Source organism: Neolamprologus multifasciatus, chromosome 10 (assembly GCF_963576455.1).
Source record: "Neolamprologus multifasciatus chromosome 10, fNeoMul1.2, whole genome shotgun sequence".
NCBI lineage: Eukaryota > Metazoa > Chordata > Actinopteri > Cichliformes > Cichlidae > Neolamprologus > Neolamprologus multifasciatus.
Genome location: NC_140448.1, coordinates 32,435,192 through 32,448,843, shown reverse-complemented (window position 1 = coordinate 32,448,843; position 13,652 = coordinate 32,435,192). Strand labels below are relative to the sequence as shown.

Sequence of the window (13,652 nt, the reverse complement as noted above, 5' to 3'; positions counted from 1 at the left end):
AAAAAAAAGACCCATGTAATGATTACATTCCTTTTTATCAAAAAGGAATTGTCATGTTTCGGCTGTGTGCAGGCAGGAGAAGGACCCAAACGCAAAACTCACAACAACAAAATTAAACTAAAAAAGCTGCTTTATTGCAGAATGGCACAGAAACTAAACTAAACTAAACTGGGACATGGATAACGAGGGAATGAGACACAGAAGGAGAGCACAGCTGGGAGTAATCGGGCTGGACGAGACAAGGGAAGCAAAACTTGAATCACTCACATGAGACATGGACCTTCAAAGTAAAACAGGAAACACACTGACTGAACTCTAGACATGCAAACTTAACAGCAACTGAGAAGACAGAACATAGGGACCTGAAACAAAGACATAGTAGACACAACGTGGACATAACAACGCCACAGGGAAAGAGTAAAACAAAACACAGAACCTCTTAGAAAATAAAATAGGAAACATAATGAAACGCAGACATGAGTACATGAACTTGACAGCATAACAGACATGAAACACATGAAGGGCAAGGGAGACTCATCCTAACATCCAAATAAACTAAACTCAAAACACTGGGTCATAAGACCCAGGATCGTGACAGGAATGTTTTAAGCCTAATCTTAAAAGTAGAGATAGACTGAATGCAAATAATGATAACACAAAACACTGTGTCTCCAGGCCCAGGAGCACGACGCTAATGAATTACAGTCGTCCAGCCGAGAAGTAATAATGAGCTAGTTTTTAATCACTCTCAGATACAATGTTTCTAATAAATATTTGTGGAAGAAAGCAGTCTTACATATGTGTTTAATATGTGCGTTGAAGGACATATCCTGGTCAAAAATGACTCCAAGGTTCCTCACAGTGTTACTGGAGGCCAAGGTAATGCCATCCAGAGGAAGAATCTGGTTAGATACCATATTTCTAAGATTTTCAGGGCCGAGTACAATAACCTCAGTTTGATCTGAATTAAGAAGCAGAAAGTTAGCGGCCATCCAGGTCTTTATGTCTTTAAGACATTCCTGCAGTTTAACTCATTGGTGTGTGTTATCTGGCTTCATGGACAGATAGAGCTGGGTGTCATCTGCATAGCAGTGTAAATGTATGCTATGTCTTCTAATGATGGTGCCTAAGGCAGGGGTCGGCAACCCGCTGCTCCGGAGCCGCATGCGGCTCTTTAGTCTTTATTTTGCGGCTCCCGGTGGTTTGGGAAAATAAATTAGAAGTATTTAGCTGAAGTGTATTTTATTTGTGTTTAGTTCTTTTTTTTCACTTGTAGTTCTAAATTGTTAGATTATTTATTATTTATTATAAAAATAAAATTATATTCTTTTATTTTTTCATCGCTCAAAATAAGCGTCACACTCGCGGAAGCCGGTGTACCCGCCGAAACGCCGTGCATTTATCGAGACTTTCAACCCCAGGTAGGCCAGTTATGGACCTTCGGATCCACATTATGTCAGCAGCTCCACCGTGAACTATGTTAAAACAAACACGCTCACGCCTCACAGATGACAGCTTACAGTCCTGCGTAAAGATGAAAGCCCCGATCTGCAGACGCTGTGCGCAGAGGTTCAGGAGCAGAAGTCTTATTGTAAACATATCACGGCAGACCCGACGATGTTTGCATGAACACGCTTTTCAGCATCTCTTTATTTACCACTTTTCACACGCGGTTGCTGTACGCACACAGCCGGCTGTAGCTTTGCAGCTCACAGCCCGACACACACCAACACAACAGCACAGACGTTAAGGTGGCGAGGCGTGATTGCGGGTGCTGGTCAGGTGCGTCCGACTCCCATACAGCGGCGCTGCAGACCACGCCCCGCCACACACATTAACCAGGTAAAATACATATTTAGGCAGAATTTTGCAAATATCTATTTTTCCTTTTTTTTTAGCAGCATAGTGCTTTTTCCCATTTACTTTTTAAAAGTCAGGTCAAGGCTCCAAAAGCCCTGGAAGGCGATATAAGGGTGGCGGCTCACAACAGTTTTTGTTTGCTGGATCATTTTAGTTCAGCTGGGTGTCTTTCCTTTTGTTATATTTCTTTAAGAGTTCAAAATGTGTTAATTACATAAATAAAATGTAATTTTCTCTGTAGCACTTCATGGATTTCATTAGCAACACACCTTAGTTTCTCTGTGGATTCTTTTAAAAAGCAGTTAAAAACTTTTCAAACAAGCCTTTTGTTGATCTACGTATTTTACATTCTTTACATTATTTACATTTGATCTTTTACATTGTGTATAATGTCTATTGATTGTATTGTTTATTTTAATATCTGTGTACAGCGCTTTGTGACTGCCTGTCTGTGAAGCGCTTAATAAATAAACTTTACTTACTTTACTTGTTCACACAAAGCATAAAGGTAAAAAAAACAATATATGCAGTGTTATCTTCATTTTAGATTTCAGAAAGTATTTGCAGCTCCCAGAGTTTTCTTTTGCGTGGAAACCGGGTCCAAGTGGCTCTTTGGGTGTTAAAGGTTGCTGACCCCTTGCCTAAGGGAAGCATGTATAGTGCATCACCAAGGAACAGAAATAGAATCCCTATCCCAAATCTTTAATTCAAGCAGGCTTCACAAATGTCACAAAGTGGCAATTTCTACACTCTCCACCGACAAGACAGATGGGAAAATGCAAATGCGGAAGAAAAAAAGCCAGGACAACAATTGAAAAGATCCGAATAAAGCCAGTGAGAAGTTTAAACAAACTGAGGAAACTGATCATATGATTGTGTGGCAGATTAAGCTCAGGGGAAACTAATGAGGGTGCGTCAATCAAAACTAACGAGAATGTTGTGAAACCAATAGAATTTTAAAGAGATCAAGAATCACTAAATCCAAAAAGGTATGGCACACACCAAAGACCTGTGGTAGCTAAAATACTACCACAGGTCTTTTTTCTTCAAGAGAATAGTATCTTTCAAAAACACTTTAAAGTTTGAAAATAAACATGTTTTCTTTTCTTCTCTCCAGGATGAAGTTCACCTTCTGCACTATGGAAAACCAGACTTCAGATATCCTGCTCTTAGAAGGTTTACAAGTCAGCCCAGATGCCTCCATTCCTGCTTTCATCCTCCTCTTCCTCATTTACATCTTCATCATGTTTTCCAACATTGTCCTGGTGATCCTGATCACGCTGGACAGTAGCCTCCACCAGCCCATGTATCTGCTCTTCTGTAACATGAGCATCAATGATGTATTTGGAGCCACAACGATCATTCCACGTATGCTGAGGGATATTTTTACTCCCAGCTCAGATCGGTACATCCACTACGTCGACTGTGTCATTCAGGCCTTTTGTGTTCACATTTATGCAGGTTCTTCTCACACTATACTCATGATCATGGCTTTTGATCGCTATGTGGCGATCTGCAACCCGCTGCAGTACGCCACCATCATGACCAACTGGATGGTGGTGAAGCTGTCGGTCTTGGCCTGGGCAGTGATCTTTGTTATGGTGACGATCCTCGTGGGCCTCAGCGCTCGCCTGTCACGCTGCAGGTGGATCATATTGAACCCTTTCTGTGACAATGCCTCTTTGTTTAAGCTCTCCTGTGAAAGCATCCTCATCAATAACATTTACGGTCTCGGCTACACCATCCTTCTGCTGGGCTCCTCCATTGGCAGCGTCACGATCACCTACCTGAGGATCGCCGTGGTGTGTCTGAGCAGCAAGAGCAAGACACTGAACAGCCGGGCGCTCCAGACCTACACCACCCACCTGACTATGTATGTCATCATGTTTGTGTCAGGCATTGTCATGGTGCTCCTCCATCGCTTCCCACATTTGTCAGACCAAAGGAAGTTAGCCTCCATGATGTTCCATGTGGTTCCTCCAGCACTGAATGCTGTCATCTATGGGATGCAGATCAAAGCAGTCCGACAAAAAATGTTCATCATGTTCACGAGGAATACAGTGACTGTGACTGACGGGAAATGATTCATATTCTCAATAAATAAATAAATAAATATATTTACAGTACGTTTTTCTGCCTTTCTTGTTCCCATTTCTCATATCACTTTACTAAATACTAGAGATGGACCGATATTACGTATCGGTATCGGTCCGATACTGACCTAAATTACTGGATCGGATATCGGAGAGAAATAAAAAATGTAATCGATCCATTAAATATCAGAAAAGCACCTCACAAAACTTGCTACACAGCGTAACTCGGCTCATAACCGTAGCACGTTGGAGCAGTGTGGTCACGTGATAGAGCGGCTGTGTGTATTTGTAGCGTCGCTACCAAACCAGCATTTCATCTCCGATGAAGTTATCCCAGAGAGAAGTAAAGCAAGTGTGTAAGTTCATCTCTGAATGTCTGTAAAGCATTCCCACGTTAAGCTTAACAACTGATATATGGAGCGACTGCCTCTCTCTCCCTCCCCTTCCTGCTGCTACTTCAATCATGAAACTGATCAATGATCAGCTGATCGGCTTTTCTGTCGCGAGTCCGTCTCTCTTCTTTGTTTTTGTCTCACTTTGCACCAGAAAGAGGAAACCAGCGGCTGAACAACAGCAGCACGTTTAAGCTTGATAAGCTGTTGTTAGAATTTATTTAATATTTATTTAAGCTTTTAATAAATAATTATCTGACTCTTACACCCAAAGTTTTAATCTGATTAAATATATAGAAGTCCATTACTGTATATAGTAACTGTTAAGTCTAATATACCCTAGTAAGCTACAGTACTTTTTCCTTTGGGAAGATACCATCTGTGCAGTCTGCAGTTCTGTTGAAGAAAGATGTTGAATCTATTTAATTATTCTTGAAAAATAATTCTGTGCATTTTTTTCCCCCTGCATCAAATTAAATTTGATTACATTGATTAAGCATCATGAGGTGGAGGGTGGTTCCCTATTTTTTTTTGCTGGAGTTTGCAACCCTATTAGTTAGGCTGCTTAATATTTCTGCTAAGTGCTCTTTAAAATACCAGAATAGGGAGGATGGAGCAGGTTTAAGTTTATTAGATTGATCAGTGTTGCTAAACTATGAAATATTTTGGGTGCAGTGTGATTTTTACATACAGGTATAACAGAATAGCTTCAGTGTTGTTGTTTATTTAAACTTGAGTATGAACTTATACAAAATGCAGCAAGATATTAAAAAAAAAAACAGTTTTATTGATTAAAAAACACTGTATCGGATTCATATCGGTATCGTGCCATCTCTACTAAATACATATATCACAGCAGTTCACCTCAGACATCTGCATTCCCCTCAATATAATGCAGGTAAGGCCTCAGCCACACCAGTTGGTGTCTGCCTGACAACCAGTGGTTGCAGGGAGACGCTGTCAGTCAGCATGTGAAAACTGCCATGAAGACATTTGTGGTGTTGCACCAGATACCTCCGTGAAATTAGTTTGATCTGTAGCACATTAACCCTCTCATCATAACCTTGCACTGAAAATGCTAACTTCTCCATAAACACTTAATATTTTCTTGTGAAACTTTGAAGAGCAAACTGGACACAAAGACTGCTTGCCTTCAGCATAAAAGTGAAATGTCTTGATGTATGTTCAGTCATCCAGGTAAGGAAATCCCAACATTGGAATAGGTGAGACGCATTTTCTCTAAAAACGGGTCTATGTGGCTTTTAAACCCTAAAACATGCTTCACCAAAAACTGGTCCACACATGTAGGATTGTGTCCCCTGACACAAACAGTAATGCAGTGTACACTGTTAAGTGCCAGCTGTTTCGTTGTTGTTGTTGTTGTTGTACCACAAAAACAACAGAATGTAGCATCAGTATTGGATCAATTTTGTCAAAACCAGCCTGAATTTTACTTTATTAGACTGGAAAAAGAAACCAGTGGTATCGCACATCACTGCTTATTATTTCCCTCCATCTAGTTTCATACTCATTCTTTCGGTCACTACCCACAGCTCGTGACCATAGGTGAGGGTAGGGACGTAGATTGACCGGTAAATTGAGAGCTTCGCTTTTACACTCAGCTCTCTCTTCACCACAACAGACCGGTACGTCTGTCAATCTCCGGCTCCCTTCTCCCGTCACTCAAGACCCCGAGATACTTAAACTCCTCCACTTGGGGCAGGAACTGCTTAACAAATTCTCTGTAATAATTATATATGAATTATTATTTAACTGTAAAATAGTCATAAGAACACTTGGGTGTAAGCCAATCACTTCATGAATGACCCAGATAACTCATGTAGTCTCTGTTAACCACTATTTAACAATATAACAGCTTCAAGATTGACAGCTTACTGCTCTACTGTCTGGTGTAGCTGAAGAGAAATGTAAACACGTCTAAAGGTTGTGTTAACATTGACTTTATTTCAAACATTAAAAGAAAGTGACAGAGACAATCTACTTTATCAGTAGATTTTATATATGAGCTCATCAGTACATAAACAATTGGACATCTATTATTAATATTGGCACAATCAACCATGTAATTAAAAGATCACCATTTCTAAATATGATTTGTGTCAGACACTTGATCAGGACAAAGTGCTGATTTTCTTGGTGGGTAACACAGCAGCAGGTCTGAACCCGCTCAAAGTTCTTCTGATAGACTCTCGCAGCTCTTTGTTCCTCAGACTATAGATCATCGGGTTCAGGAAGGGAGTCAGAGCAGAGTACAGCACAGACACAATGATCCGCACCTGAAACAGAGTCAGATGTGATGCTTAATTCATCTGTTTATACACTCGAGGATGACATTGCTGGTCCATCTGGTCCATTAGCATGAATGGAGTCATGCTGCATGGCCCTTGGTAAAAACTGGCATGACTTTTTTTTTTCCTGGGATTTAAACCAGAAACATTGTGAAAGTATCCAGCACTGTGGTGGAAGTCATATCAACATGTTATCACAGCAATGATGGAAGTACTTTTTGGTTTGTCGTGGTTTATTGTGTCCACAGGGTGATTTAACATATCACCTGGTTGTCAAGAGTGTTGTGGAGTAACCAAATACATGTACCGGCGTTATGTATTTAAAATACAACATATGAGTAACTGTATTCTGTTACAGTTACCATTTGAATAGGTGGTAATCAGAATACAGTTACTTTGCTGAAATAAATAGAATACACAGCAATCATTTCCGGCTTCATATATTAGGCTACCCCCTTTCCATGCCTTCTCCAGTTTTGGTGATTAAACGCACTTGGCGCAGGTGCATGTAGTCATATATCGCATGGCTATGAGCAGCCGGCCCTTTTTTCTTCTTCTTTTTACTCAATTTCCATCTGGTATTAATAAAGTCTATCTGATTCTGATTGCTGGAAACCCAAACAAAACACATAATAAGAGGCTGTAACGTAAGTGTCCTGTTAATGTTGGTGGCATCAGCTTTTGGGCTGACCAAGAGCCAGCCCAACAGCCAGCAGTGCATGGGCAGGAATGCATTTCTTGGAAATTCCGACACCACCTCATAAGAAGAATGGGATGGGTGAAACTTCAGTATCTTTGATGTACTATTGCTGTTCGCACTAAAGTAAAAACCACCATCACTTCATGCGGATACCCCTTTGGCACCAGCTGCAAGGCTGGACCTGAACAAAACACCCTGATAACGACTGTGTTGAGACTGTTCCTTCCCATTCCATGCAAGGCCACCTGGGTTGGCTGGAAGACTGTTTACTTAGCCTGGCAGGGCGAAGGACACTGTCTCAGCTGAACTCTGGACACGCACACACACACATATACACTGATATGCACACACTCATCCCCCCTCCCTTTACCCACCCCTGTTGCTTGTCATGTGTTTCTTTGGTGTATTAAGAGTTTTTCATGTGCAGAGGTGTTTTTTCTGTTCTCAAACTGATCTCCCTGTTGGAGCTCAGTCTGGGGGGAGTTATTTTTTTCTCCTTATCTTTCCTCATGTGGTGCATTTTCCATTGTTATACCTCTCTGACCTGTCTTCCCCATGTGATGTTTGTGTAATGTATGTATGGTCGGAGGGTAAGATGGCGCCACCATTGTGTGCAATAGGTCGGCAGCCTTATGAAATTTCCCCTTGTGGGACTAATAAAGGTATATCAAATATTTTTATTACTTTTAATGAAGGATACTCCATACCGAGCTAACATTGTTAGCTGGCGTTAGCTGAGGGTAGTTTATAGACTGCAGATTGTTAGGTCTTTTCTAAATCCTCATGTACAGTGGCTCTGGTAAAAAATGTTTGGAATCACGTATGATTTTCATTCCACTTCTCACGTGTTCACCACTTTGTGTTGGTCTTTCACGCGGAATTCCAATAACATTGATTAATGTTTGTGGCTGTAATGTGACAAAAAAAAGTTCAAGGGGGCCAAATACTTTTGCAAGCCACTACACGAGTCCGTACTCGCATTTCCGCTTGTCTGGACTTCGTAAATTCACACAGGAGTCCAGACTTCCCGAGAACGCAGTGTGATCGTTCCACAATTGGAACGGCACTGTACTTGATGACATCACAGCTCCGGGGTTTTTACTGCCATCCCCTCTTAATTTAGCTGTGATTAATATTTGCAATGGAATTTACACATGACATAAATTATACATGGTGTAGCAGATTTCTTTAAGAAAAAAAATAATAATTTGAACTAATTTGAACAAATATTTAAAATATAACTTTTATTGAGCAGCCTTCAGGATCTCCACATATTAACATGGTGGTTTTAGACTGATGGATAGCATTAACAACTTGCTAGCTGCAAATAATCATGTGCAGTTCCACATGATTATTAACAGATAAAAAGAAAACATATTACTGATCCAGAAATATGTCTGTGAAGGTTTGTTCCAGTAAATCTCTGCACGTATTTCTTGTTTTCCTACCAAAAATAGAAATAAATGAGGAGTGGCTCAAGACCTTTACAGAGTACTGCACTGAGACATTACAGAGAAAGCAAAGCAAAGTTTTTACCTCTGATGAAAAGTTTCCCACTCGGTAGGAAATGTATACAAATGAGGCTGCTGCATAAGAGATGGACACCACAGTCAGGTGGGCAGCACATGTTCTGAACGCCTTCAGCCTCTGAGCAACAACCATCCTGGATATGGAAAAACCAATCAAGATGTAGGAGGAGAGTATGAAGACACCTGTGGTCAGCAGCGCCACCATTGCAAAAGAGAGAGACACAATGTTATCCAAAGAGGTGTCACCGCACACAAGCCGCCTTACAGAAGATAGGTCGCACCAGGCATGTTTCACCACATTTGGGCCACAGTAAGGCCTCCCAAAGGCAATCACAGAAGCAGGAAGAGTGCAAATTGTACCGAATCCCCAGGCTCCTGCAACAAGTAGCAGTTGGACAGGCCTGGTCATGATGCTGTTGTATTGCAGAGGGTTGCAGATCGCCACGTAGCGATCGTATGCCATGACTGTGAGAATGGCACGGCCTGTAACAGATAACTGAATGAAGAAGAACATCTGGAGGAAGCAGCCCAGGACAGAGATGGTTGAGATATCTGTCAGTAAGCCAGATAGCATGTTGGGGATGGTGGTTGTGGTGTAGACCATGTCCACAAGGAGAGGTTCCAGAGGAAGAAGTACAGCGGAGAGTTGAGCTTTGGATCCGTCAGTGCCTGCAGCAGGAAAGACATAGATGGTAATCGTCACATCCTCACCTCAACCTCAACTCTTTATTAGACTAAGACAATATTGATTAAACTGTTCTCTGTACCACATAGATGATGATGCCGTTTCCTCCCAGGATCATGATGTAAATCAGCAACAGGATGGAAAAAAGGATGATCTTTTTCTCATCGAGGTTTGTGAGGCCCTGGATGATAAAGAACGTGACACCACCGAGTCCCAAGGTCCCGTTAACAGAACTAGATCTGTGATTGGTTGACAAAGTTGGGAATTCTGAAGGAAAAAAAGAGCTCGTCAGTGTTAATCAGAGGGGTCCAAGTCCAAAAAGGTGCATTGTTTGTGCTGCTGAGATGATGATATATGATGCCAGCTGTGATGCACCCACTGGCCAGTAAACTTCCACTAAGCATTTTTTCTATTGTCCTCATGCTTATATGATAGCAACATGCCAATTATAAAGTAACAATGCCCTAAATCACACTGTTTTATTCTGTTTTTCTGTGGGACCATTAACAGGGTGATCATCATGTTGATAAGACTTAAAACTATGGTGTAAGACCAAAACTCATCAAGTATGTATAAAGCTCATAAAATAACTCAATGTTAAGGTTGTTTCCTACAGACTGAGCGAGAGGAGCGTTCTTCTGCTGACACGTGGTAAAATAAATGAAAATGTCAGGCACTTCTGCATTGGCTTTCCTTTTCAGAATCAGAAACTATCACCATCTTTTACACGGATATTTATATATTAAATTTATATTTAGGCAGACAATATGTTAAAAAGCCACTTTTTTTCTCTTGGCATAACATTAAATCTAGAAGATGGACCCATCACAGTATCGTTTGTACTACTAGTACACCTCTGGGACACTGTGACAGACATGAGAGATTGCCATTCCCACATTACATAAGTTTTTAGTCCCACTAACCTCTGGCAGGAAGCTGCAGTCCATCAGTACCAGTTTTTTTCCCCATGCAGCTGGACTATTTCACAAACTTAACAAAGCATAAAAGCCCCGAACCTCATAATCTCTCTTTTTCTTAGTGGAGAGAGTGATATGTTATGTGTGATATTGGTATAAATATTAGGTTTTTCATAGCTAAATATTCATATTTTTTTATTTTTAAGCGACTGTTTGTAACATGATAGCGAGACAGATTTCTTTTTTATGCAAAAAGAAACAATAATTGTAATTCTGATTCTGTTTACTGCTGAGATGCTTTAAAATCCTTCACACTGAAGTTTTTCAGACTGGCCAAATTATTCAAAATTCATCTACTCATATATAAATAATAATAATACTGCTGTTAGCTGTTACATAATAATACTCATATATAAACATGTTTCCAAAAATAAAGAAACAAGGTTCAAGCCATTTACAACGATGATCCCAATACTTGCCCAAGGAATTTGTCCTTGTCTTCTTCAGAGGCAAACAAAAAGTAGTTTTCAGTCCTTGGATCTGGATTACCAAGATTTCTTATCTTATGAATACAGCTATGGTTAGATGATGACTTAAACCCAGGAGAGTTTGAGCCATGTTCAGCAAAAGCATTATCATTGTGGTTGTAATTACATTTAACACAGTACTTCAAAATCAGTATACTCACAGACATTATATTATTCAGTACACAACTGCATTTCTTGGTGTTTCTCTGTGTCTCTCTGCCTCTCATGCCACGTGTTCCCGTGGTTTCAGGCATCACAGTGTTTAGCGTTTTGTTTTTCAGTTTGAGTTTGCATGACGTTGGTTTTCCCATTCTAAGTTTTGGTAGCTCCCCGATCATTATTTTTTGTCACTGTGCAGACACTGTAAATAAAACGCTCACTCGAATCACAGCCTTCGCCTGCATTTAGGTCCTTCCTTCACAAACACCACACGACTGTTGTAGCAGCCGTGACGAGTAGGAAATAGTCAAAAATGAATTATCATAAATTTGTAAGTAATGCATTTTGTGTCAAAAGCACATATTTTTCCAGAAAAAGCAGGGAGGTTTGACCACCAGCTGTGACAAGGTTTATAATTTTACTGATATCACTTTTTTTCCAAACCTCACTGAGAGGTATCAAATGACGAACCTTAATCAAATGACATACATGCAATTTGATGGATAAAAAAATCATACAAGTGATTTGTGAAAAACTGCCATGAAAACAAATACACTCTTTGTTAATTGTTAATCTAGAATTTATCTAACTTTTTAAATAAACAAATAGAGTGGACTGAAGAAAAATTGTGCTCAAGGACACAACATACTGTTGTGAAATGTGGGCCAGCAACGGGAATCATTAGATTAGTAGTCATGAGTATATCATGAACTGCTATGAGATCATTCTTGGGTTTTTGTGAGAACGTCAAGATTTGTGCTATTTTGAGCTGTATTAAAATGATTCCTGTAAAAATAAGTTACTTGTAATCACACTGACAAGCATACCTAAACAATCACTTAACCTCCTTGAAAGTAACCACCATTTCTATTGTAAAAATCTAATTTAATCTAAAGGTATCAGAATTATTAAATAACTTAAGCTACTTACTCAAAATTGAGTCACATGAACTCCTTATAGCAAAGTAAATGAGTATCACCTATTTTTAAGTTAAAGTTACTTTAAGAACACTAAATTTTAAAATAAATGAACCCAAATAAACTTCAGTATGACTGTACCAAAAACCAAATTGTACTTCAGTTTTTGCTGTATTACCGTACCCCATAAACAGGTACTATAACTTCAAATAATACTGTAGGTTTGGTTAAAACAATAGATTTAATCAAATAATGACATTAGTTAAAAGAAACACCACAAACACTAATAATGCAGTTGTTATATATATACATTTGAGTTGTCTGTTATTTGATCTCTTGGATTCCAACTATGGTTGTTATTTAAAGAAAAAGAAAAAGTGTTATTAACATTGTGGTTAGGGTCCAGAACTGTAAAAGCACCAACAACAATAACAGACTCAGTTTTAAATAATTTTTACACTTTATCACCTTTAACAAGTGTTTCTGTTTTATATAAATGTCAGATTATAAAGTTTTGACTGGATATCAGTAATTAGTTGGTGGAAAAGTAAAGACAGTAAAGTAAAGGTACAGACCTCTGGGACTTTGGAGTGGAATATCGAATGTCCACAGCTCCATCTCTTCTCACCAGACAGACGAACCTCCCAACAGGTGACCAGGTAAGAAAAAATTAGCTCGATAAACGACAATGACAAGTGAAGAAAAAATTTATGTGTGCATGAAAACATTAAAAGGCTGCAGAACACAAATGAAACTCCTCCAGATTTAAAGGTTGCTTTACAAAATACGCGAGAAGGTATCACTGGCTTACCTGGATGTCTAAGCAGGACTGAAGTCCACTGCTCCACATTCTGCCTTTTCTAGAAAAAAACAACTAATGAGTGACCAGAAAACTTTAATTAGGCCGAGTTACATCAGAGCATCAGAATTAAAAATGTAACACACAAGAACACAAAGAATACCAAAGGGACTTGTTTTAGGTACCTTTGTGGGTTTAAATGCAAAAAGCACAGAAACATAATTATCCCTGTAGCCATGGTAACAAAAACCTGCTTCAAAACACTTGCTTAACCTTCTCATTATACAAACTGTTGCTTTAAGTGTGTGTGTGTGTGTGTGTGTGTGTGTGTGTGTGTGTGTGTGTGTGTGTTTATTCTCAATTTCTAGGGCAATGACTTTTTAAATTTCTTCTTCACCTCAGCTCAGCCACCTGTACTAGACTGCCAGAGCAATCAGCTGCCTCAGAAGTCCCACAGGCTAAACAAGGCTGTTAAGACTCCCCACCTGAGATTACCAACATGACAGGCATTAACGACCGTACAGCCACAGCTCTGTCCACACTAACACCAACACCCCCCACCCCCCAAAAAAACCCCAAAACGAAACAAAAACAAATATTTAAATGAACAAATAAAGGGAACAACTCCCTTTTAACATGAAGAAACCTCTGGCAGAAGCAGGCTCAGGGAGGGAGCCCATCCGTCCATTCTTCTCTGCTTATCCCGGAGGCTAGAGCCTTTCCCAGCTGTCATAGGGTGAGAGGACTATGGCAGAGGTGGGACAG

General features: G+C 39.8%; 2 protein-coding genes across 2 annotated transcripts; one reads left to right on the top strand and one right to left on the bottom strand.

The window, feature by feature from the left end:
* Positions 1-2,320: 2,320 nt before the first annotated feature.
* Positions 2,321-3,964, top strand: LOC146510567 (olfactory receptor 8G17-like). Its single transcript, XM_085175600.1, has one exon. The coding sequence runs from the start codon at positions 2,955-2,957 to the stop codon at positions 3,942-3,944; it is 990 nt and encodes a 329-aa protein (XP_085031726.1). The 5' UTR covers positions 2,321-2,954; the 3' UTR covers positions 3,945-3,964.
* Positions 3,965-6,302: 2,338 nt separating this feature from the next.
* On the bottom strand, positions 6,303-12,896 carry or6at1 (odorant receptor, family 6, subfamily AT, member 1). The gene is given in 5 exon segments (XM_085175599.1): positions 6,303-6,642; positions 8,891-9,495; positions 9,498-9,552; positions 9,651-9,835; positions 12,664-12,896. Coding segments are annotated over 5 exon segments (1,053 nt in total). The 5' UTR covers positions 12,707-12,896; the 3' UTR covers positions 6,303-6,477.
* Between the last annotated feature and the right edge of the window lie 756 nt (positions 12,897-13,652).